The sequence below is a fragment of the Elaeis guineensis genome, chromosome 6, assembly GCF_000442705.2.
Source record: "Elaeis guineensis isolate ETL-2024a chromosome 6, EG11, whole genome shotgun sequence".
In the NCBI taxonomy this organism is placed as follows: domain Eukaryota; kingdom Viridiplantae; phylum Streptophyta; class Magnoliopsida; order Arecales; family Arecaceae; genus Elaeis; species Elaeis guineensis.
The window spans coordinates 5,871,714-5,898,545 of NC_025998.2; the positions used below are offsets into that span (position 1 = coordinate 5,871,714).

The 26,832-nt window shown below is 37.1% G+C and overlaps 1 protein-coding gene across 3 annotated transcripts; it reads right to left on the bottom strand.

The window, feature by feature from the left end:
* Positions 1-853: 853 nt before the first annotated feature.
* LOC105047515 (serine/threonine-protein phosphatase PP1) lies at positions 854-15,011 on the bottom strand. 3 transcript variants are annotated; one of them, XR_832456.4, is made up of 5 exons: positions 14,608-15,011; positions 12,138-12,697; positions 11,591-11,803; positions 1,496-1,644; positions 854-1,166 (listed from the first exon to the last, which is right to left on the bottom strand). XR_832456.4 is itself a non-coding variant. In XM_010926459.4 (4 exons), the coding sequence occupies exons 1-4, from the start codon at positions 14,786-14,788 to the stop codon at positions 1,152-1,154; spliced, it is 969 nt and encodes a 322-aa protein (XP_010924761.1). In that variant the 5' UTR covers positions 14,789-15,008; the 3' UTR covers positions 854-1,151. The 3 variants fall into 3 exon arrangements, 1 of the variants encoding a protein (XP_010924761.1); XR_832457.4 differs by lacking the exon at positions 1,496-1,644 and adding an exon at positions 9,980-10,114; XM_010926459.4 differs by lacking the exon at positions 1,496-1,644 and having other exon boundaries at positions 14,608-15,008.
* Positions 15,012-26,832: the final 11,821 nt, after the last annotated feature.

Here is a 26,832-nt window from a genome sequence, read left to right on the forward strand (position 1 = left end):
GCAAATTTAAATACATTTTCAGAATATCGCCGCTTAGCTTGATCACCAAGATTACTAGATAATCAGGACATTCCCATTTAGCCAATTTTATGCTTTGTAAGAGCCATGCAAGGGCATAAGGAAATGAGTCAGCTCGTAAAAATTAGCATAATACACAAGCATATATGAACATTGATTTGCCAACCCAGCAACAATATGACCATGAGGCACTTTGCGCACTGACAGACTCCTAAAAGCATCACTAGAGGCTAACATTTTGTGAGGTGGTAAGCATTGCAAGATATCTGTGTCTACAATGTGGATCAGATGTCTGACAAACCATTGCTTCAGTAAGAATCAGATTTCTGATGTTCTTCCATTCCACACCGAGGACTTGACAGGACTCTTCTCTGATAATCAAGCTGGGAATGAACTGCATGAACACCAGAAAAGCCACATGATGGGCATAGTCACACATACAGGCCATCAGCTGTAAGTACATGCATCCAAGTGAACTGAACAACATGACATCCTGTTCACAGAATTTGTTCCAGAATAAGTGAATTGAATGACACCATTGCATGGTCTGCACAAAACTATTCCAGAATGGATGGAAAGACAGGTAACCTCAGGGTTGCTGGGCGCTTGCAAGCGGTAATCGAAACGAGCTGCCATGAAGGCTATGCTGAGTACATAGCGTTTTTATTTGTGGTGCCATCTGGATTCTTTTTGACTTCTTTCTGGCATTACCAGTAATTTAAATTGCTGAGATCATTGCTTGTCGAAGTTGCATTCATTCAAAGCCATCACAGTCTAGGCCCCTAGCCCATGCATCATGGAAAAAGGTGTGATGATAGAAGCGCATCCCACAATATCAGAAACCAAAGTGCCCAATTGGTGTAATCTAGAGCACACGTGGTGCAAACAATGAAATCATATATACCATACAATTTGATGATAACAATAAACAAGCTTTAATTTTCACACTTTCAACCCAGAAGTTTGGCTAGTTGCCAAGAAAAGTCCTCTGCCTCTTTAATTGAAACAAGGTGCATTTTTGTCTCTTATGGGGCAAAGCACTAAATTGTCCACCGTATAGGAATTCCAAAGAGCTGAATACGGTCTCCTGCATTTTCCAACATACGTCTACAAGAGGAAGCATGCCTCATCTCTTAACCTTTTCCACCCTGACAAAACCACATACTAAAGCATTAGCTTGAGCTTAACCACAGTTGATTTGGTATAATCTTTAATCAAGTCCCACTCGAGCTTATCCACTTGAGCAGGAAATGAAAATGAAATGGAGAAGGAACGTATAGCAATGATGCTAGACTGAAATGATAAATCCTAGTTATGGCATGGAATACATTACAGGCATATAATTATTCATATATGAATAGGATTATCCTTAATAAATGGACAGAAAGCAAAAAATGTGAATTAGTGTATTAAAAAATTTTCATATCTTGAGATGAGGACTACATAATTGTCACGTCAAAGAATTGGTGATATTAACCTTGCTACGGCACTGTAAAGGTCAACAATGATATTTCTTTACTAAACAGCTAGATTCCATTAAAACCCTAGAAGCCAAAAGCGAAAGCTGGAGCAGATTTGGGCACAATGGCAGGGAAGCATCATTCCAAGAAATTGAAGTGAGGGCATCTAAAAAAGAAAGAAACTTTAATAATTAGAACTAATGAATATGACATTATCAAGAAAAACAAATAAAAACTTCTGATTTGGTACCTTTACACAAAGTAAATATTTAGTACAAATTTATTGGAAGAGCAAAAAAAAAAAAAGAAATATCTACAATCAGTCTTTACAAATATCTGCAAATCATCATTAACCAATTCATTGAATGGATAAATTCATTAAAAGCAGGTGACCGAAAGAAAAAGGTGAGGCTGATCAGATTGTAAGGTAAAACACTGAGCAATAATGAAGCATAAAACCCAAAAGATATCCATCCGGAGTGCAAACAACAAAACTACCTTAATTGTCTGAAGAAAAAATACAGCACTGTGAAAATTTTATTTGGCAATTCTATCTTAGGGAAACAATTCTGTATGGATAAACTATAATAAAAATATAGGTGAGTATTGGTAAGCACGATAATTTACTGAGCAGACAAAACAATGAAAATCTGTCACATAAACCCAAAAAGATAAATATGCAATGGATTAAAGCAACATACTGCATGCGAGAGGTTTGTCCAACAACATCGTCCTAGGAAGAGGTATTTCAACAAAGAATCAACCTTTCTAAGCACATGGGTTATTGAAGTAATTAAAGACATGACCCAGTGTCCAAGACATCTAATTTCCTTTTGCCAAGCGCGTTCCCTGCTCACTGCACTAGCCATGATGAATAATTTCAAAAGGAAAAGTCAAATATGTTCTCAAGGTAGGTTCTTAAGACTTCATTTGCAATTTTCATTCCAAAATGGCTAAAAGCTGGGATTCTCACAAACCTTCCATTCCACATGTTTCAAGAGGAAATTAAAAAAAAAAAATCAAACAATTATATTCTCCTCATAAACAATATTTACCTGTCCTTTTTCTCATTCTTCTTTCTCCTCCTCCTCCTCTCTGATTCTCCTGCAACTTCTTCTTCTTCCTCAGATATGATTTTCTGATAAACTTTTTTTTTATTATTATTAATCCCAAGGTCATATCATCAGCATCCCTTACACCCAGAGACCCTACAAAACCCTCTACAGTTATAACTCACATCCACTATATGAATCTCTAAGATTGATATAAAATCTAATTTTATATGTCTGAACTAAAAATGTTAAATTTTAATCTTCCGCGTGTTTTAAAATTTCCAACCCCGTGAAACAATCAGGTTCATGGACCTTCCTCCAAATTAAAATCCTGTTTTAAATCTGTTAGATGTATGTCCTATAAGCCAATATAGCTGACACATTATAATGAATATAGGACACAATTTTGTACTTAATACATTGATATGATCAATAAAAGGACAAGTTTATTTTTCATTCAAGTGTGATGTGTCATTAAATCGTCCATGGAATTAGTTTTCGATACATATTCTAAAAAAATTGAGAATTAGAGACATGTATTTAATTCCTAAAAGCTCCAAATCATAGAATCAATATCAGGATGGTGATCGATCCGGATAGACTGGCGCACAGATCGCTTCCTTTGGGATAGATGAGTCTCTAGTCTATAGTATAGAGACACTGGACGACGAGTGCAGGTACTTGTTAGAGAACAACTAGTACTGAACGTGATCATACGAGAAATTATTTGGATTTTTATTCAATCGTCAGTGATTGTCTCGATGCTGTAGTTGTGTGAATGATCCTTTGACTTGAGATTGTACTACTGCTCGCAGTGAGGCTGCTGGAGTTTAACTGACACATAAACATGGATCTCAATAAGCTCTTGTAGTGGATATTGACGATAGTTGGTCCACTGTAGTAGTAGGATGCATATCAAGATGGGTCTATCAACCTTGATAGAGAATAGTCCTATAGAATTTGAAAGGCTAAGTCCGAAAATCTATGGCCATAGTAGTGTGATTGATGGAAAAGAGTTTTCATAGAAATCATAATTGGACTTGAGCTGATCGAATCTATCATATGACTGATGTTGAGGTTTGATAATTTATCCATGACCTGCCATCTAGTCGGGACTCACAATAGAGAGACTAAATAGCACGTTAATTACACCTAGAGGTTCATTTCGATCCTACTGAATTGCCACTACATACTGCTAGGTATCACTGGTGGATTGTGAGAGCTCACTAGGATTGTTCTGAATCGATAATCCTTGATGAATTAGAGTGAAATTGTTCCGATCCATTGAAAAGAGTTTCAATAATACTTTGATAGAGATCATTGTATATCTCACTACCAGATAGAATTGAACCTATGGGATCACACAACAAAGAGATTAGACCTAAAATTAGCAACTAAGCTTATAAGTGTCAATTGGGTTTAGAAAAACCCAATTGGGTTCAAGATAACCTTGCTAGCACATGGTTGGACCCAATTTTCTCTTTTCGTTTGGATTTTTTATTTGATAAGATAATTCAAATTTAATTACCTGCTAATAACCTAAATGAATTAGATTCATTGAACTCTAATTATTGGGTGTCTAAGATTTTGAATCAATTGAATTAGAGTGCAAGTCCCTAATTAATATTCTTTGATAGTTATTATGGGGCGCCACCTTGATTGGATCAAGTTGGGCGTGTCCCATGACTAGAGGACCTTTTGATTTCATCTAAGGTGTCCTTTGGGTGCAAAAGAGGGTGTAAAATAATGAATGCAAGGACTCCAAGAGTAGATGCCTAATAGGATTCCTAATGTAAGTTGAATAACTTAAGTTATTAGAAAACTCAATGCAAGTAGGACTTGTACTATGAGATTGAATAGGATTCAATCCTCATGCCTATTTAAAAGGACCTCCCCTAAGGTCCCTAGGGTATCCAACCAGCAACCCACACACCCCATAGGATGTGCCCACGCCCTCTTTCCCTCTCTTCTCCCTTGGCATCCTACACGCCCCCACATCTTGGGCGTCCCACTTCTCCTCCACGCCAAGGGCACTTGGGCGTCCATCTTGTGCTGGTTTCCATCTGCTGGTAGCAGCATAATTCAAAGGAGAAAGGCAAGAGAAGAAGAGAAGAAGAAGATCAAGAAAAGAAATCAAATGTTGATAGCGATCCAAACTTCGTTCAGATTCAGCAGGTTGAATTTTCTTAGAGAAAAAAATTCAACTTGAAGAGAGCTGTTCCAGACTAATCCCGAGTGGATACCCGTAAAGGCCGAACACTTGTGCGGCTAGAAGAAAACATCTTCTTTTTAGATCCAGATTTGAAGAAAGGGATTGCAAAATAGATATGTGATTTGATCACAATCTGAATTTCAGCATATGTCAATTTCAGCACATAAACTAAATCCTTATGATTTTATGTTTTTATGCATGCATGATTCAGATTAAAAGTATTTTAATCTTGTATTCCACTGCGATGTTTAGAAAATAAAGTTTTGAAATCAAGGTTCGCTGTACCGGTACCGGACGGCGTGCCGATCCTGGATCGATACGGTACGGTACCGGTACCATACCGATACACGGTACGCCTGGGCGTACCGGTCCGGTACCGGTACACTATTTTTTTTCGATTTTCAAATTTTTTTTTGAATTTTTAAGTTAATAATTGATAAATACAACTTTAATATGGCATTATATTGCATATTATTGACATATTTGGGTTCAATTTGGAGTTAGATTGCGGTATAAAGACTCTTAATAGCCATATGTTGCAATCGAATCAGTTTCATGCAAAAGAAAATGGGTTTGGAAGATTCAGAACACATCATAAAGTCCTCAACCATTTAACTTGATTAAAATTAGGATGGTAAAACACCTGAACTCTCTCCTATTTGACTTATTTATGAAAAGCCTTGCTCCAATTGTGATCCTATATGATATCGCATATAACAGTTTAAGCTTCCAGCATCACAACATTATGCAACCAGAAGTTATTCAATTTTATGATTCCACCATAAGAATTTCTTCATTAACTCTGAGACATATATACCACTACTAGCATCACAAGATTTATGATATTGATACAACCAGATATTATTCAATTTTATGATGCCATTTTGAGTTACTAATTAGAATATTAGATATCGCCCATGCTTCTTTTTTAATCATAAATGCTGAGTGTTGTGTGATTATAATACTGAGATTTTTATTTTAAAATCTTGTTGAGGCTCTAAACTATCTGTTACAACTGCGATTAATTGTTGTGGAAACGAATACTTAAAACGGTACGAATGCACAGGGTTAAATGAGCAAGGAGTCATGGTACCAAACAGGGAGAAGGATAATGATAAATACTCAGTAATTGTTGGGGCGGGGAACCTCTATTACTAGCTATCAGAGGTTCAAAATTTTCTTTCAGATTCCTCTCAAGTTCTCAGAATGCTTCCCTAAGCATTTCCATCTGTTTGGTGATGAAAAACCAAATCAAATTCATCTTACGAGTTGGATTCCGATGAACTAATACATGGTACAAGCTTTACAATCTCGATACCAGATCTTATACTGACACCATTCTATTATAATACCGATATATATTTCAATTTGGTACAAAACAACATACCAAATATTGGTATAATATGAAATATCATATCAATATGATATAATACATCATATCGGATACTACAAGACAGATGGTATAACAGATATGATAAGAGAAAGAGAGAGAGATGTGCTTGAGGTTTCATTTTATTTCAGATACCAAGAAATAACACAAGATCCTCATCAAACTGAGCCATCTTCCCCCCCTTTCCCATGGGCGGTACGGTTCGGTTCACCCCGAACTGGTCCAGAATCGAGCCGTACCGCCCGATTCCGGGCGGTATGGGTCCGAACCGCCCGGTTCGGTGCGGTTCGGGATCTTTTTTCGAAAAAAGGCCCGAACCGGACCGGCTCGGTACGCCCCGTACCGGGCGGTTCGGCCCGGTACGGCGAACCATGTTTGAAACACACATGCATGCCCCAAACCTCGAATTCCAATAGTGATATCAGAGCCACAGGTTTCATATGCTGAAAATTGACATATATGTTTGAAAAAGGATTTCAAAATCTGATTTTTTCTTGATACATGAGATGTATAGATGAGTCTTTGAATTTGGAATTTAATTTTGGATTTGATTTTAGAACATATAGTTGATATATGAAAGCATGCATAGATCTAAATTTTGATCTATAATGATTTCTAGTTCATATTCACATGATATGTAGATGCACGCATAAATTTGAAATTTTATTTGATCTTATTCATGATTCATATATGAAACATGTGATTGCATTTTAGGTCATAAAGTTGCTTTTAATATGATCTATGATTAGTATATGAGATATATGATATCATATTGTAGATCTGAATTTTACATGCATATATGAGATATATATTTGTATGTTAAATTTAAAAATTATTTGCATGATTTAAAACTTATCTTACATGCAAAGAATTTAGATATGAAATTTGATTTTAGAATCTGAAATTTATGTTTGTGCATGAGGGTTTTGGTTATGGAAAATTCAAAATTAGGTCATGTAATAGGATTGCATCTTAGATTTTTAATTTGAGTCATATAGATCTAATTCGATTAAGTAATTGATCAAACCGAGTCAAGTATTGATTAGGACTAGATCAATTAAGTTAAATGATCATGCAATTGTTGTTGATCAAATCGTTTGAATCCCATATGTAGAATCGACTAATCTAAGGAACTAATTTGGCTCGTTGATTTGCGCCTGATTTGCTTGAGCTAACCTGTTTGGACCAATTGACCTATTGGTGTCTAAGGCAAGTAATTGAAACGAGGTTATTTAATTAGTTCTGTTAGCTTATCTGATCAATTTATTGGCGTCTAAAAAAAATAACGGAGGGACCCCCACTGATCTCCACTTACCTGACCAATTTGAAAGATTAGATCTTGAATAAGGTTGCTTAGCGGTTTGGTTTAGTCCATGCCAATTAGATCGGTCATATGATGACTGATTAGATGAGACCTAAATCTAAACCTCTTCACAAATATTAATTCCATAGATCTTCCACCATTGTAGATGTGCGGACGTGCTGCCAGCGTTGATTGTTCTCGACTGATCACAGTGGTTCAGTTGCATCAGAAACATACAACCACTCTATCAGCAAAGAGTTGCTTCATAGTAAGGATGGAGTTGGATCCAATAACTATTAGGTGAGGAACCCAATGACGGCCTTGCACCTACTTGTGAACGGTGAGTCGGACTTAACTAAGAAGTGTGACCATAACTGTTATATGAGCCCACATGACTTAGAGACCAAGTTGCTGCAACATGCTTAGAGAAGCATCTGGACAAAGTTGCCTACGCATTAGTGTGCATGTTACTAATAACTGTTAGGTGAGGTGCATGGCATCAGTGGGACCGCAACACCCATTAGAATCTTTTGTCGCGTTAGGATTTTCGTTTTCCATCCGGAGAGTGGAGGGATCCAAAAAATTAGTGGGAGTCATTGTTTACATCTTAAAATTTCTAGAAGCAAATATAACATTAAGTACAAAATTGTGTCCTAAATTTCTTACAATGTGTCAGCCATATTGGCTTCTAGGACATACATCTAACAATCTCCCACTTTGACTAAAGTCAATTGACCACAAATCTAAGTCCCATCTTCTCAAGGTGGACTTCTATTTTCGGTTGACTCAACTGCTTTGTCAGCGGATCTGCCACGTTGTCCGTGGAGTCCACTTTTCGCACCTTGACATATTTTTTTCGAGATAGTCGCGTATGATGTGATACCGCTGCTTGATGTGCTTTGATTTTTTATGAGACCTTGGCTCCTTAACAAGTGCTATGGCTCCATTGTTGTCACAGTAGAGTAGTATGACATCCGATGTCATAACCATCCACCATGCATCTGCTCTGTGAGAGGAGGTTCCTGTTTTGAGTTTAAAATAGTTCATTTTCAAATGTTAATATTCTGATAATATATTTATATAGATTTTGTGCTTCTTTTTTTTAATTTCTTTGAGGTCTTGTTTAAGTGAGTCAGATTGATGTTATTTCTTTGGATGATATTCATATTTAGGAGAACGTATGACAAAATCTCAAAATAATTTTTTTTAAAAAAAAAAAGATATCTTTCATGATTTATTTAGTCTAATTTTGAAGCTCATTTTTTAGTTGTTTGATACTGAGTCGACTTAGAGGATTTTGAGTTGACCTAGTGAGGGACTTAGTCAACTCAGAAAAAAATTAGTCGACTAAGTCACTGTAATGGTTAGTTTTCAGATCTGCACAGTTTTGCTTTCAACTGGCTCCCAACGGCTATTTTCTTCATTCCAATGACTAGAACTTTAAATGCAGCCATACCAGGTGACTTAAAGTGATAGAAAACTTCAAAATTCCACGACGAACTTTTTGAACCAAAAGCCTTTCTTTGCAGCATCCGAAGCAGCGACATACTCAACCTCTGTGGTCGAATCCGTTATGATGGGTTGTTTGAAACTCTTCCAACTAATTGTGCCACCATTGCAAACGAACACATATCCTAACGTAGACTTTCTATCATCAGGATTAGACATGAAGTCTGAGTCAGTATACCCCTCAACTCGCAACTCGGAGTCTCCTTAAAAAATCAAGAACAAATCCTTAGTCCTTCTTAAGTACTTAAGGATATTCTTAACAGCTATCCAGTGTTCTTCGTCTGGATTCGACTGATATCTGCTCGTGACACTCACAGCAAGGACAATATCAGATCGAGTACATAGCATAGCATACATAGACTTCCTATGGGAGATAAATGGAGCTTTCTATCATAGCTTGCTCTCTCTTGGAGAAAAGCCTAAATTTTGTTCCCTTTAGTCACTGCCAAAGACATTATCATCAGTTGGGAGCACAAAAGATAATAAGCCTGCAACTAACAGAAGAAAATCTTCTTTCATTAAGAGGCATTTCCTAGTGAAGCCAATTTTTTGTTTAAATCCTCAACTATAAAGTCTCAAGAATGACCATAAAAGGGAAAGCATTTTTCCCCACCAAAGAAAATTATTCAGTTTCTCCACTTCCCTCAACATCACTAGAAGTATTTGGAAAAGAGATAAGCACAAAATGATAGTTGACAGAAGCGAGTCTTGTCCATGGGGATCTTCATAGAGCATAATTCCCTGAAAATCTCTCAGGTATTGGATCCCAGACAGAATTGAGAGAATAATCCAACAACGATAGTCAAAGATAAAAAAGAGAATGTTGTTATCAATCAAGAATAACAGTGCTTACTAATTCTCCTTCTAATTAAGCAAATTAACTATAGTCCTTATTAGTTCTCCTTCCTAATTCATGCAAATCACCAATATGCGAGCAACTATTGCTTTAAAATTTCATATCCAAAGCAGTAGGTAAGGTGCAATATATGCCAAGAATTCTTAACAGTAATGCACATTGAAAAGATGTCTCTTAACTGATTTCTTAGAAACAAGCTTGTCATTGGCAGATGCAAGATAGGAGGTAGAACATTACTAGTCCCAGCAGAAGCCAAAATGATATGCCTAGAACTTTAGTTGTCAACAAAATTTTGCCAAATTTCTCCTCTGTAACTGTAAGAATAGGAGTTGATCATTTAACCACCAAAAATTAACAATTGTAGCACACTGCCCGAAATCTTTCATGAGAACAAGAATGTCATCCACAAATTCAATATTGGAGATAGAAGGGAACCAATAGAAGCTACTGTGATAAGAATAAAATTCTTCACTATCAATGGTATTTTGCAACATGTTCGTAACAACTTTTAAGAAATCAAGGTTGATCAATTGGACCTAGCATTTACCATTGTTAAAGCAAAACTCAGAAGAACCGTGTTTGATATATAAAATTGTGGCATAATGTTACAAGGTTTTAAGTGCCAACATATCTCATCCGTGCTATCATTTCATGCTGGTTCCACAATGGGCACAACTCTGCATCACGCTACATATTGCAGGGTATTGACCAGTGCCATCCCACATAGACCTATGCCAGTTCAGTACAGGTACATACAGATCAATCCTGCTTACTATTTTCACCATGGCACTTAGTGAGACAACCACTGACCAGCATTCCCTATGCCAGTGGCAGTTAATTCTAGCATGATGTTGCAAAAGTAGATTCGCTCTGGACATTGCCTATTATAAAAGCACATAAGTCATTTGTTCAAATTTTAACTGAAAATTAGAACATCAAGTTTGAAGATGGCAATGTTGAACAATACTTCATGAAAGTCAGTGCCGTAAGCATTTGTATGTAAATGTTGATGAAACAACTGGATTCTTATCTATGTAAATTATTTCATTAGCTTAAGAATTTCATGAAGAGAAAATTAGTTTCTTCACGCTGATGTTCTCATACATAACATCATATCTTTGGTCAAAAGAAATACTGTGACTTAGTCAAACTACTAAATCAAGAGATTCAAACACCATTAGCAATCTTTTAGCATGTTACACATCAAGTTAATGTCTCAGGTAAAAGGACCTGTCATCTGATACTGAAAACCAAAATTTCCTATATGGATGCATGCCATAAAAAATCCATACACCAAGGAATTCTAGTATCTATTGTTTAACAACATCAGCAACAATAGCATGTATGGCACTCCACAGATAAACTTCAGCAAATTTTAGATATTCTGTAGTATAGTTGATGGCTGAGAAAATGATTTTAAATGAAAAGGAAATTTATGATAATATAAGAAGAAAGAAGCCTTTATACAGTGATTTTTATGAATGAATTTGACATGATCTGTGAGTGGAAACACCCTTTCTCACTATAGTTCTCAGGATATTGTTAAGAATAGAACAAAAATCATCCCTTTCTGGAAATAACAAGTTTTATCTTGCATAAAGCAACAAATAACATAGTTGGACTAGTTCATAACAATTGAACCATACCCATCTCATGAGAGTTCTGAAACAGCAGAAGACAATATAAACTTTAAACAACTTCAGGTCATTGGAACTACAAAACCATGTTCAGATGTAATATACATTATAATTTATTCCATAAGGCAGCTTGTAGTGCAAGGATTTACTTACCTTTCTAGGAGGAGTCCCTGGTTTCAATAAGTTGTTTCCAAATCCAAATCTTCCTTTCTTATCTAATGGTTTCAAGATCTGGAAAGAACAGGTCAAAGTATCATCTACACTCATCATGGCACCAGCATTGTCAAACTCCCCACAATAGTTTGGTGCAGAAAACAGAGTCACCAGCTGGCGTTTTGCAAAAAACTCATAACCATCTTCCACAACCTGTTCAAACCTAAATTATGAAGCCATATGCTCTAAAATATACATATAAATTAGCTTCCGCATGAAAAGCACCAAATTTGGATGAACTCATTCTCATGAGAAGTAATGCGTCAGACAAACACATTTAAGTTTTTTGACATGGTGAAGGATATGAACAGAATATGATTCCACAAGTCAATAAACACATGCTGCACCCTAAGGCAAATGATAAAGAAACAAATAGTTTACTGAAATTAAGATTATTCTAATGAATATATTACAATTGGTCTAAGTGTTTATTGGATCAACAAAAGAACCTATACCGGCTGATCGGAGTTGAATTAATTATGTTTACCTGGTGAGCTCGACAGATGAGGTCCAAGTCTTGCTTCTGAAGGAACTCAGAGACTCTGTCAGGCCCAAAAGTATAGGAGACACCTCTATCATTTTCACCCCAGCCTTCAATATCTTTGTCAGGGTCAGCCCATAACAGATCACAAAGGAGGCCTTGGTCTGGTACATCCACTGGTCTAGCAATATTTCGGATCTGATCCAAGTTTTTCAAGTCAGGTGACAACCCCCCATGCATGCAGAGTATCTTTTCATCAATAAGCGCAGCCACTGGAAGGCAGTTGAAACAATCAGTAAAAACTTTCCATAGCCGAACATTAAACCTTCTCTTGCACTCATCATAAAACCCATAGATACGATTAATGGAAGCACACTCATGGTTGCCCCTCAGAAGAAAGAAGTTTTCTCTGTACTTTATCTTATATGCAAGGAGGAGACATATGGTCTCTATGCTCTGTTTGCCCCGATCAACATAGTCCCCAAGAAATAGATAGTTTGCAGCTGGCGGAAAGCCACCATACTCAAACAACCGGAGAAGATCAGAATACTGACCATGAATATCTCCTGACAATCAAAAAGATAGCAGTGGTTAATTTAATTAAAAGACAAGCAATACATAAAAAGCTTATACATATACACGAAGAAAATGTGCACCCAGATGCATGCATATGTGAGTGTCACTCATGATTCACCAAATCAACGTGTACTGCAATGTAACAGGTCTCTCATACCATACTTGTAAGATACTCGTATGATACTGAGCTTTGATATGGTGCAAGGGCTGAACTGGCCAATACACCTATCAGTTCTGCGTAGTTTCATGCTGTATCAACACATACTACCCAATTCCAGGTGGTACCATGTCTGAGTGCAAGAAAAAAATCTCTCGACTCTATATGTTGGTAAATTGGTACGATGGATATACCATACCAGCAAGGTATGGATGTGATACCTAATACTGGTACAGCAAAACTTGACATCACTAGTGTTCCCCCCAGCTAAGGTGCTTACAGTATTTTATATCTTGATGCCTCAAGCAGCAAGCACAAAAATGTTTCTGTGTTAATAGGACCCTATTCTCACTTGTTTAAGGTATATACTACTGTTTAGATAACCTACTGAAGCAAGGATAACTTAGTAAAATCCAACTGCAAAAGCATTATTCAGAACAAATAACCAGACGCTATCACTTGCCTAACAATATTATTTTTAAAAGTAGAGTTGAGTGATCATGATTTGTGATCACAGAAAGATATTATCCCCGAACCTTATTTGAACCTCATATATTACAATAAAACACAAGGGAAAGCTTAGATAATACCACAGTATTAACAATCCATGCATCATACTCGGAGAATCATGCGACAAACAATTAATCTATATGCACTAATAAGATGGGCCTGCTTATTCCTTCTTTTCATGCAAACGGTTACAAACTGAAAGAAGCTCAATATCTTAAGCTGGTAAACACTGAAGGAAAACAGTATGAAAAACTACACACATCAACCTCTCAGCACCCAAAGATCATTTGTAGCCCTTGTGACAAAGGTGGTTTTGCTTTTTACTCGTTGACTGCATATAAGTTATATTTCATAAATTTCTATATAGTTATGAGATTCAAGACATTTTGATGCCCATACAGTAGCATCAGTAAATGTTAGACCATCACCACTGAACTGTAAAGATGCTTATTTAAGAGCTTCACATCATTGCACTAGCTCCACATTGAACTGAATTTCTTAAGAAGCATCTTTCAGAAATCAAGGGAAGAACAAGTTCATGTAATTGCTTGAAGAGCTTTCCACTTCTGATGACAGGCACCTCCAAGATTCAGTAAGCATTACAAAACAGAATGAAGTTTATGGAAGAAAAAAACAAAAGAAAAGAAAAGCATCCCTGTAAACCTATTTCATGACTTTAGTAATCCTCAACTCAAGAAACCTTAAGCCTATCATGCCTCAGATCAGGGACCCGAGTAAAAGCAAGTAACTACTTTAACTATTGGATTTGTTGGACGGAAGGAAAAAGAACAGAAGGAAAACAGTTTTCTTTATTAAAAAAAAAAATTGTAGTAACTCTTTCCTTTCCCTGCATTCTTGATCATACAAGGTTAGTGTACTAAATCCTAAAGAAACGCTTTGGGTACCGGCCAATCACAAGCACAAAGACAAAAGCTAAGTAAATTTTGGAGCAGATAGCTACGCCAAACAACTAGAAGGGTCAAAAGTCCATCTTTTCACATCAAAGTGTTCCCACCAAAATTTCGATCCACCATAAAACGCAGACTAACGGGACACCCTTGCTACAGGTAGGCACTGCGATGAAGTAAATAGCAACACCAAAGATTTTTTTTTTCTTTTTTGATGCAAGGGAAGCTTTCACCACCCAGTACCCCAGAGAACTAAAAAGGTGCAACAAGATCATCATTTGGAGAATCGAAACCCATATTCTAATCAAGATTTCAAATTTCTTACCGCAAATCTTGATCGGCGCCTCGAGCTCCAAAAGATTAGGCTGGCTGAGGAAGATCCCCTTGGAGGAGACGCAGAGCTGCCGGATCTCCGCCTCGGTCAGCTGTACCGTCTTCGTCGCCCCCCTCCCGCTCTTCACCGCAAGAAGCCGCGTTATGATATCGTCCAACAAGCCCTCATCCATCGGGGGGCACCGAATCCTCCTCTGTTTCTCTCCCACCCTTCCTCCTCCTCCTTCTCCCAGAATCGTAAACCCCGAGCTCCACAGCCGCACTTCGATGGATCGAAGGAGAGGGGGAAAACGTGAGGCTTCCGCGGCGGCCAAGAAAAGGAGGAGACTTTACCCAAAAAAGAAAGGGACGAACTTTGGGTGGGAGAATTGGCAATATATATTAATATTCCGCCCGTGTCCTCCCGGGCAGTAATGCTGGGTTTGCCAAGAAGGAGAAGATCTTTTATAAAAAGAAAAAAAACAAAAAACAAAAAAAAGGGAGAATGGGATCCGACCGTTGATGTCGACGGGTGGAGCATTGGATTTGGATCACGATGATATTTTATCCCTGTCGTTATCTAGTGGGTCTCCTCTTCCTCCGCGGCGTGTAAACGGGAAGGCGGGGGGTCAAAACTGGAAGGTGGGGCGGAGAGCAGCAAGGTGTGTGGGGACAACTTAATTTTTTTTTGAAAAAAAATAGATTTAGTAAATCAATGTACAGCTATCAAAAATAAAAAATTTAATTATATATAAAATTTTAATTATATTTTTTAATTTTTTAATTTTTAATTTTATCTTAAATTTTTATTTAATATAATCAAATTATTAAACTTTTAAATTCATTCAATTCGAATCTTGATTTTAATTTTTACCTGCTTATCATGATTGGATTGTCACCTAATACATATAACCTACTTACATATCTTTTTTTTTTGTTGATTATCTCCTCCAACCCATTTTCACTCCAACTTCATCATTCCACTCATCCCTCATCAATAGTTTGGATCATTTTTGACCTAAAATCTTTATCGATATTTCATGTTAAAATAATTCTTACATTATTTTTTAAATTAATTGAAAAATCCATGACGTAAAGATTAGAAATTATAGAAACAAAATATCTAAAATCATAACACATTTATGGGTACAACCTAATACAAATTGCAAATATTACCTCCATCATCGAAATTGAAGATCAATTACCGATGTTCATTGCTGAAGATAAATACCATCTTTCTCAAGGTTGTTGCTGGTGTTTAGGCGCCAAAAAGATAAAAAGACTTTGAATCAGAATAGATCAAAAATTCTGATCGAAAATAAATTAATTTGAAGAATATAAGCCATCATTTTGTATTACCATCATTTTTTGTCATACAAGTAAATTTTTGCTATATAAATAAGCTATGTCATAACTCTATTATGACAGATCGATAGAAATCACAATCAAAATTTTAATTGAAAAAATTTAAATATTCGATGATCTGATTGTACTAAATAAAATATTCAGAATAAAATTAAAAAAATTTAAAATTTTTCAAAAAAATATTTATCATAATCACAGGTAGGATAAGCTTCATATGATTTGCAATATATATATATATATATATATATATATATATATATATATATATATATATATATATATATATATATATATATATATCATCTAATCCGCTATATTATTAATTTTTGTATGAATATATCTAACCCCATAAAAATTGACAGTTGCTTCCATTCTTCGACAATATCTCAAAAGATGAATATTAATATATAAAATTTTTGATCTGAAAAGCCATCTAATTACTGTTGAGAAGTTACTTTCCAAAATATTACGAGAAGCCTTTAAAATTTTAATTGCATGTAGCATATTTTTTCATGCAGCATGCAATTTTACCATTAAAATTATAATATTAAATATGATCATCGACGTACCACTGGTATCTCTGACAACTTGATCCATTGGTTATTATTTTTCATTTTCAAAGTGTGATGAGTGTGAACGGGGGAAGACTCGTGGGTGTCCATCTCCTCTAGATTCGCTCTATGTATGGCAGGATGCCGGTGATACATCAGCCATATTATTTATATGTACGCTATGTTGTAATACACAAGACATGATGTGTGTAATACATAAACAACCATAATTGTGAATCAGATAATCAAGTTCCAGTTTTTATATGCTGATAATGCATCACACATAAATATGCAAGTGGGTCAGGCTGAATCGGGGATGGGCAAAACCTAGGTCTAGTCTACATCTGAATCAGGACAAAACATTGGATGCAAACCTAATAGAATTTCCTTGAGGCCGTATCTTAAAATTAATTTATCAATTCATTAGATTTTTCTGAACAAATTGAGTCAAAGGTCATCCAAACATAAGTCATAATAAATATATATATATATAAATCAAGTACCTAGTTACTCTATAAACATGTCATATGATAAAATTATAGCAAGCAACATGTATGCTATATAGGATATCATGGATAACTAAGCTAAATCATAATCAACAAAATAAAGTTATTGATAACTTTTATCATTAGAAGAAGGCTAATTTCTTATATCCAGAGGGTGTTTTGAATTACAATGCATACTGTTTTTGACTCGGTCCAAATCCAATGGATATCTGAAACATATCATGTTTCAGCTTGGAAAGAGGTTAATCCCTACCTGTCCTACCTCACTGGAACTTATTTTTGATAGGATTTTTCTCTAAACCTCTCCCCTTTTTTTTTATTATGAAAACTACCTCACTTGTTTTTAGCCGATGTAGGATATTTTCAGTAGCATAATAGAAATCAAATTGTCGAAGATTTCAATCACTAGATTTTCAATGGATCCAGTTTCTATAGGTGATGAAGATAGCATTCATACAATTTAAATGGGGAATGGATCCGGTACTTAAAAAATATCGTAGGATATTGTGTATATTTTGGAGACATCCATCAAAAAATAAATGTCGCACGTTAAAATACTAAAAAAATAAAAATAAATAAACTCTAAAGATATTAGAGTATTTAGATAAATATCACATAATCACCTATCTTTTAATCATCTCAAAACATATATACTGCAGTATTTTTTGAGTATTACAGGAGATTCCATTAAATTTAAGTGCCGGATGACAATAGTTTATCCTCATTACACAAGCCATATGATATGTGAGATATAAAGATGCTTCTTATTTGAACTAGGGGGTCTATAATAATCAAATATATAACAACCATGTGGGAGTTGTAAGAGATCTTTGCCTAAATCACTCAATATCTAATCATGTTTGTTCTAAAATAATTGTTTACATTATATGCGGCAATATCTTGTATCGTCCATGAACATCTTGACGAGCTTTGCGCATATGGTGCTTTATATCAACATCGGGGGCATGCGTGATTCTATTGATTTTATCTTAACACGTAGAGGTAGAGCCAGCCACATCATTTTATGGAATATGTCCATTGGTCAATAATGCTTGGCCCTCCCGGTCCCCCAAGCACGTTTGGAGCACCTCCATGTTCTCCGGTGGGGGGAGCGAGAGGACGTTAAATACCGGCACACGTCGCAGCATTCACAATCTCAGGGCCGTTCGTTGTAACGGTGATATAAATAAGCCAATCAAAAATTAAAAATTGATGAAATAATATGAGACATCATCATAAAAATTTATAAAATATATAATAATTAATAAAATATAAATATTTTTATTATCTTATTATAATTTAACATGATATCATTATTATAACGAATATTTACTCATCCTCGGCGTGCATTTTACTAATGGGTTACTGGGTTTCTACTAAAAAAAAAAAAAAAAAAAAAAAAACGTGATATACTTCCCTACTTGCGGTTCGACGTGATGCTCTGAGACGTGTCGCTCAGAAAGGCCACGATTCTCACACACACACACACACACACAGATGATATATTGCTTGTTGCCAAAGCAACCGTCCGTGTCACTGTGTGTGTGTCTTGGTTATGTTTGACTTCCATTGTGTCCTTTCGGGTCAGGAGATGCATCTGAGTCATAGGCTCTTCTTTTTTGTTTTTTAGAACACTCATGGGCTCCTTTTAAAAAAAAGAGTGAGGCTGGCTAAACCAAGGTTTTAGAAAATCCCCATATTACCAAAAATACCTTTTATCTATATCTCCTGATTTGCGTCTTAAGTTGTTGAAATAGTTATATTACATGAAGATTCTATTTTCATCCTCATGTATCTCATAGGGTTAGGGTTATAACTTTGGCAAGAAAGAATGATTGTGCTCCGTTTGAGATATGGACTATTCGATCACGCATCGTATAGATTTTTAAGCATTCCTAACTTCTTCATTTATATATATATATATATATATATATATATATATATATATATATATATATATATATATCTGATCAGATCAAAATTGGACAATGAGAGTCCTACATTGATGATCCAAGTTGTTGAATGTGATTTATTACTTCAAAACTGCTTACACATCAAAAATCATATTGTTTAAAGGCCCCTAACCTGTGCATCAAGTGATTAAAAAAAATATTTAATTTAATTCTATTTAGATTTTCTAATTTTTTATTACTTGATGCATTGGATAGGGGTCTCCAAATTATATAATTTTTTATATGCAAATAGTTTTAAGGTAGTAGATCACATTCAATGATTTGGATCATTGATATAAGATCCATATTATAGAGTTTCGATCTAATCGGATCTAAGTCTGGATCTGATCGACTTGATTCTAGCATGGCTCTATATTATTTGTGTGTGTATCTCAAAATAATTATTATTGTATGATCCAATGGTGGATTCATGTAAAAAGAATATGGATCCCTCTTTCACACTTAAGATACAATCCAACCCTATATCATAATTTATAGATCATGAAGAACTAATTAAAATAAAAGGTTTGAAATTTTTATTATTTACTATGTCATTAGAGAAATTCGAGTTCAATGGATTTAAAAATATATCTAAAAAAATTTAAGACGTGATGGTCCCATGACTGGTGACTTGTGTGAGAAAGACTATTAGTAATAATTTTGATGAGTTTTCGATCATAATAAGTGGATTTGATATTTTACACTAGTTATACATAGATGAGTTTACTAGATATATTTATGATCATATTTATTAATACATATTATTAATGAATGATGTAATTTTAGTGGATGAAACTAAGATTGAAGTTAATCTTAAGTTGAAATTATAGAAGATTATACTGAAACTAAGAGTCTTATATTAAATAAGATAGAGATAAAATATATAAAATATAGTTTTAGTAAAATCAGAAATAGAGATAAAAATCGAATAAAAATAGAGGATTGTACTGAAGTTCTTAAGAATGATCATGTTCGATATTTAGGATCGATTATTCATAGAGCAAGATTAAAAAAAGATATTATTTATAATTTATAGGATTCAAGCAGGTTGGATAAATGGAGAAGTGTGACTAAAATATTATATGATCGTAGATATCTACCAAGTTGAAAGAAAAATTTTATATGATAGCCATGCAACCAACTATATCTTATGGTGCAGAACATTGGGTGCAATTAGAAAATAGTATATATGTAAGATGAGTATAGTCAAAATAAAAATGTTGAGATGATACATTGTAATATAAAGAATGAATCCATTTCCAAACAAAGTAGATGCAGCACTAATTAAGGACAGATTGAGAGAATGACGACTTAAATGGTTAATATAATATAGAATAAATGATGTAGCATTACAAATGACTGATTTGATAAATATACAAAGAAAGGGAGCTAGAGGTAGAACAAAAATCATACAGAATGAATGGATGATGCAGCAAAGAGAACTTGATATCATTGCATATTTCAAAAAGCATGATCTTATACAGATTGGGATAGAAGAAAATGATTCATATAGTTGACCTTAAAAACTTAGTTGAATTATGTTCTGATAGTCACATGAGCCATTTGATGAAACTTGTTTATTGAAGTTGGATGGAAGGGCTGATCAATGCAATGCAAAGGCGAATTGGTCGATCTATTTGGAACTTTTTAAAGAAACAGAGTCCAGATGTAACTCAAGCAAAATTGAAAGAGTGTTAGTGTTTTTTCCTTTATTAAATACACATACATAGCACATGTAAAAATATTAAATGATTTACCAAGCCCCATATCCGTAGCAAAGTTAAGGCCTATGAAAAGAAAAACTATTCATATTCAATGATGGATGCTTGCTTTATAATACCAGACTAGAACAAGAATTAGTCATCAAGAAATAATTCATATAGATATAGCTGGTACTATAAATTCAAATGAAAGCTTGAGGGGAACAAATAAGTCTTTTGAATCTTTTCAAATGTGCATGTGATGAATCAATAACTCAGAAATAGATTATGATCCCGAAAAAGAAAAGATTATCATGATACGTTGGTTTAATTACTTTTGTTCATAAATAAGTTATAAGTTGTGCCACGATAAAAAGGGACGTACTCCCCTTTCCCTCCGGCTTGGTCGAGATGGCAATAAAAACATCATAAGCAACTCGTAGGGTGCCATAAACATTGAGATTTTTATGATGTATGAGCTCCCGTAAAGTGCACGTAACCAATCTTCTTACCAGGTGGTAAGGAGGTTTGGTGCGACTTGCAGTTGGTTACAAACTTACGATGGATCCGTTGATTGTGGATGGTCCATCCGATGTGATTATGAGTACATAATGCTTTTCATTGCACTTTAGGAGCATCCTGTAACTAGGGGTGGCAATAGGATCGGATTGGATGAAATAAGGGTTAGCTCAAAAATGATAAATCTGAACCTGATTTGTTTATTAAATGGATCAGAATCTACAACATAAACCTGCCATGTTTAATAAATAGATAATATAATCTGATCTGTCTAACCTATTTAACAAATGGATAATTTATTAATCCATTCCGACTTGATCTAATCCAATCCAATATGTTTATTTGATTTATTGGCCTCCTCCGCCGTGTCCTCATCCTTGTTATCGGTGGTGCTGAGATTGATGCAGGAGCAGCACTCCAAGGAGGTGAAGAATGCCGAGGAGATGCTTATCTTCATCCAATTCACCATGTGATTGAGCTTCACTCATGACAGAAAGCCAAAATTCTCCATCGCCAGAGAGGAAAAATTTTGACGAGATTCTAGACAAAGCGAGAAGAACCCTAGGAGAAAGAGAGGGAGATAGAGACATCGGAGGTGTCTAAGAGTCAAGATGTTGTAACAAGGAAGGTGCTTCCTGAGGAAGCCCTAGAAGAATGGCAACTCAACATGGCAACCATGGAGGAGTCCCTACTTGGTGGCCCCCTCGCCGCCCGGCTTGTCTATGACGATGAGCTAGTGCTCATAGTTGCAATCGGAGAACAACGACGCCATCTCCATTGATGGCTGGTCGTTGAACCCATTGCCCGACTCGAAGTTCAGAGATGAGTAAGCCGAGTCACTAGCCTGTGAGCTATGCATCAGACCGAGTTGATCTGGACCACTCCCAATCAAAATGCCGCATGTGAGAGGCCGAGAGGCGAGGGGCAGAGCTCAAGGAGGCCGACAGTGAAGGGGGGAGAGGCGAGGAAGCACTTGGAGAGGAAGAGGGCGAGGGGAGAATGAGAGGCAGCGATGGGAGAGGAGATGAGAGCTCGGGCCACAGCAACGACCATCGGAGTGGATCCAAAGAGGAGTGAGTGTTTAGGGTGGGGGTTTGGGGGATATCATCTATATCGTGATTTAATTCGTCATTTGTGAAAGGACTCGATCCAAATGAACTAGGGCAAATTAGGGAGCATATGCACGGTGGATAGCATGCCATCGAGAATTGATGAAATACCAGGGATAGCATGGCATGTTATCCACCATAGGATTTGTTGCTGCTTAAATCAATCGGAATTGGAAGATGAACACCTAAAAACCTCGTGCGACGATGCTGGTGCTGGAGTCACCTATGAAACAAGTCCCAAACCAGAGATTGTGGCTCCGACGATAATCCTTTGACACTCAAGTCAGAAAAACAGAGAACAAAGGAGCAGCAATGGATTCTCTGAGAAAGATTTGATCGGACTTACCTGCATCCTCGGGGTTCTGATTGTTTATATAGAAGAATATCAGATAGCTAGGTTGTTAGCTATGAGATTGCATAATCCTGAGATTGTCGGATTGTTGGACATGCCAAACTGGATGAGATAATTCAGCCCTTAATTGCTCCCTCAAGATCAGGAAAGATGGTTACGTCAAATTTTATTTATTCGGGATAGACAACTGTCACGCGCATGTTGAAGAGATATTGGCTGAGCAGTTCATACACAGATCAGACCTTGAAGATATCTCAGCTCAGTATGGAGATGGACTCCTCAGCTCATACGGCAGTCAGCGATTGTATTAATGACCCGAGAACTTGAAATATCTTGTGATATAGTGCTGATCCGAGATACTCACGATAATTACCATAACACTACTCCCTACTCCTGAGTTTAAGGATCAGGCGAAAGGAGTACTCTAAAAAATATCTCGGATCCAATACCACGCGCTTCTGCCTTCACGTCTGCTTCTGTTGCATTTAAAGCAGGTGATATTAGTCTAGTGCGACTAACGCGGACGGACGTAATTCCACTCAGACGACGGTCTCTTTCAGGTTTTAATCACTTTGCGGTGGCTTTTCATTCTCTTTCTCTTTTAAATTTATGCTTTGAAGGCACTAGTAGCCACAGATCTATAGAAGTAGCCACAGATCTTTTTTTGTACTAATTATTCATCGTGATTTCTTAGAGCAAAATAGATTTCCAGCGCATGAAGAGACTTGAGCAAATTCTAGCTTGTAAGAGGCAGGTTGTGGCTTCGGTTGCTGAAACAGAATCTATAGTCGAGGAAGAAGAACAAGCCACTCCTAATACTGAACTTATGACCCTACCATTGGAAGCCATGATGCAAGATTCTCCAGAAAAAATTTCGATCGATAGGGCGCCGACGGAGATGGCACCAAAAATGGGCACCGTGGGATGCTCTGAAAAAGATCGACTGAGGTAGCACAGATGGAGAAGGTCAGAAAGAAGATCTGATGATAATGATAGAGACTGGGGGATCTCTAAAGATGGCGACTCCTGTTGGGCACTTTTTGCATCCACTACTAATGTAGGACCCTTAAATCCGACGCCTCATGCCCCATCTATAGGAGAGATCCTCCAATCCACATTGGAATACTTAAGGAACCTCCTACCATCAGCTGAGAGATTGTTCCTCAACGAACAAAAGGGGAGAGAAATGATCTGCCGACATTTTAAGATCCCTTGCACATGTAGATTAATGTTTGGTGAGCCTTGTTAGTTCTAACCTCAATGTTCCGACGATGGAGAAGGAAGAGATCGACTTGCTAAAGCATCGGTTAGAGCATCTAGAGAGGGATAATGCTGAGTTAGCCAAGGAGCTCAGCCTTACAGAGGAGGCTCTTTAGGAGGTCTAAGAGTCGATTCTTCATTGGGATGAAGAACTGCGGCAGGCCAAAAGACGGATTGAGGCCTTTGAATAACAGAAATCTAGGGCCAACAAGAAGGTTGAAGACCTCGAGGAGAGGATTAAAACCCTTGAGAGACAAAGGTCTGAGACTGAGAGAGATTGTCGTCGGACCCGTGATGACCTGGAGCACCTGAGGAGGACATTTGAAGTGAGAAGATGTTCTCCTTATCTTGAAACTCATCCTTAAAGGAGCCCCAGTGGTGGTTCGTCCGAGAGGGTCAGAATCTCTGAAGGGGCGAGCCGAGGAAAGAGAGTTCTTCGAGGAGATGGGCACTCCGCTTCCAAGAGAGTTCAGGCCTCCCTAGAGCCGCTCTTAAGAGTCCAGGAGATCGGATCAGAGGTGGAGCTTTTGAAGAAGAGTTTGAAAGAGAGAAAGGTAAATCATAAGCTTCTCTAGGGCAAATTTATAGATCAGGAGATTTTACTCAAATGTGTTGAAAGTAAGAGAAAGCAGCTGGAGAAAGGAGCTAAAATCATAGTCCAAGCTTGCAAAACGACGTTCTTCGCGGGCTTCACAAAGTGCAAGTTCATTATCTAGGTGCATCTTCCTCCTGGCTTCATCAAGCATCTTCAAATCAATTGTCTGGACAAAAATTTACAGGCGGTATCGTCGGATAACTGTCAAGGTTTATAATGATGTCCCACTTTCTAGATGAGGTGGATAAGATCGATGCAGCTGTCCAGACTGAAAGCAACGTCAGTGTCGAAGAATACCATCCTGCAGACGACCGCCCTGACAATCCCTCTGAGGCATGATTTATGTCCTTTTTTTTTTATGATTCGAGGCCCTTGGTCTTATAATAAAATCTCCATAGAAATAGATGTATTCCTCTTCTTTTGATGAACAAGAATCATACTTTTAAACATGTATGTCAAAGTCTTTAAGATATGTTCGGCCCTTGGTTGTAACTGTAAAACTTGATTAGAGTAATAGCCCAGGCAAATACTTGGCCTGTGTTGTGCTTCAAGCAAGGCACGAGCCGAGCTGAAGTTAGGATAAAAATCCGAACTGGCTCCAGTTGGCTTTAGCTGTAGTTAGAATTGCAAGTATAATAAAGATTATAATTCTCATTCCGATCTGGGGCGAAATTCTATACATGTCGTACAGATTTTGAAAAGACTGAAATTCAAATTGCATCTGCGTGAGAGGAATTGGAGCACGTCTGCGCACATTCTTTCGAAAATGACATAAAGTGTGATTCGCCTGTCATTGGCATTAACTACCATATCAACGGCAGCAATCACGTCCATTCACAGTCTCCACGTGTCGCACGTACGTCAGTCTTCTATCGATGCATTTCTCTTGCAATTAATGCACCGATGGGAGGCGGCTTTTGGAGGTCCCATTAAGGTCTAAGGTTATTTAAAATCCTCAGATAGAATGAGATGCGAATCTTGTAAAGTTCTAATTTTTTTCTTTTACTATGAGTTCTTCTCTTCTTCATCCTTTCACGATTTTTCTACACAAGAGAGAGAGAGATGGCCACCATAGAGGCTGACTTTGTGTCGCTAAACTTCAGATCAGAGTTGACGGAGTGGGACATAATCATACTGTATGAGCAATATCAAATACTTTCCGCATTCCAACTTGAAGTCTCGAGACTCGATGATCGAGTTTACCGTCCACCTTCAAGACGTATGGGCTTCTATGCGGAGTGCTTTCGAGCTGGGCTGAGGCTTGCTCTGCACCTTTTTTTTGTGGTGCTCCTCCAATATTTTGAAATATCGCCGTGTACGGTGGTGCCAAATGCATGGCGACATATCTGTGGCTTCACCATTTTATGCGTGCTGGTTGGAATTGTGCCAAATATCACATTCTTTCATTTTTTTCTTCGACTTCAAGCGGCATCAAGTCTCACGCAGGTGGTGGTACGTGACTCCATGAAAGAAGAAGGATGGCTTTTGCCTGATATTTTTGGGTATATTTTCCACCCTACATGGTTGAAAGTCGAGGTTTCTTTTCATCTCTCAAACATCAGGCGAAGACTAAAATTTTACCACTTGGGGCGAACCCCGAGAGACTGCGCTAAAAGACCCTTCAACAAACAAGAGCCTGGAGGAAAAAATGATAGCTTTGCGGGGTTTCAAGGTCTCAAAGTTGAAAGAATTATTGTCAGCTCAAGCGTTATTTAATGTCGGTATCAGATAGGTTGCCCCTCAAGGTACATGAGTCAGCTGTCTTGGTCTTAAATCTTCCGACTCTGTTTGTCTTACAACTTGATCACCACGATCGCAGAGCTGGATGTTGGGAAGAGCTCAAGCCCGCCAAAAGAGAAGAAAAAAATTCTAAAGAAAAGAGATGCCGAGCCCGCCACCAGGCCAGAGTCGGGGATCCTGCACAACCATCTTTGGAGATCAGAGAGTTTGAACCTTCTCATCTGGAAGGCCATGAGATTATCCAGATGAAAAGTAGCTCGCCTACCACCTCAGCTACCACAGGCTTTTGGGTAAGCCGTGTAGATCAAGATCCGAAAGAGGTGATTCTGAGCCTACCTGCTCCTTCCAGCTCGCCGATCCGACCAGCTTCACCTGCTGTCAGATCCTTCTTGGATGAGGCACCAGCCAAAGTGGTCGATATGTCTGGAACTACGCCAGCTGGGTTGAAGCTTGAGGCCTCAATGCTAAGGAATCCCATGTTGACGAGCAAGCTACTCTCCGGACTGCTCCTCCCTATCGAGGCGAATGAGCTGCTTAGCATTCCTTGAAGAGAGATGAGGAGAGGAGCCATGGATTGCCTCATCCGGAT

Bases quoted from the DNA above. Each gene is read 5' to 3' on its own strand.
- LOC105047515 (XM_010926459.4), bottom strand. From the start codon at position 14,788: ATGGATGAGGGCTTGTTGGACGATATCATAACGCGGCTTCTTGCGGTG. The intron at 12,698-14,607 runs GTAAGAAATTTG...TTTGATTGTCAG, and splicing joins GGCGCCGATCAAGATTTGCG to GAGATATTCATGGTCAGTAT. The intron at 11,804-12,137 runs GTAAACATAATT...AGGTTTGAACAG, and splicing joins TCATCTGTCGAGCTCACCAG to GTTGTGGAAGATGGTTATGA.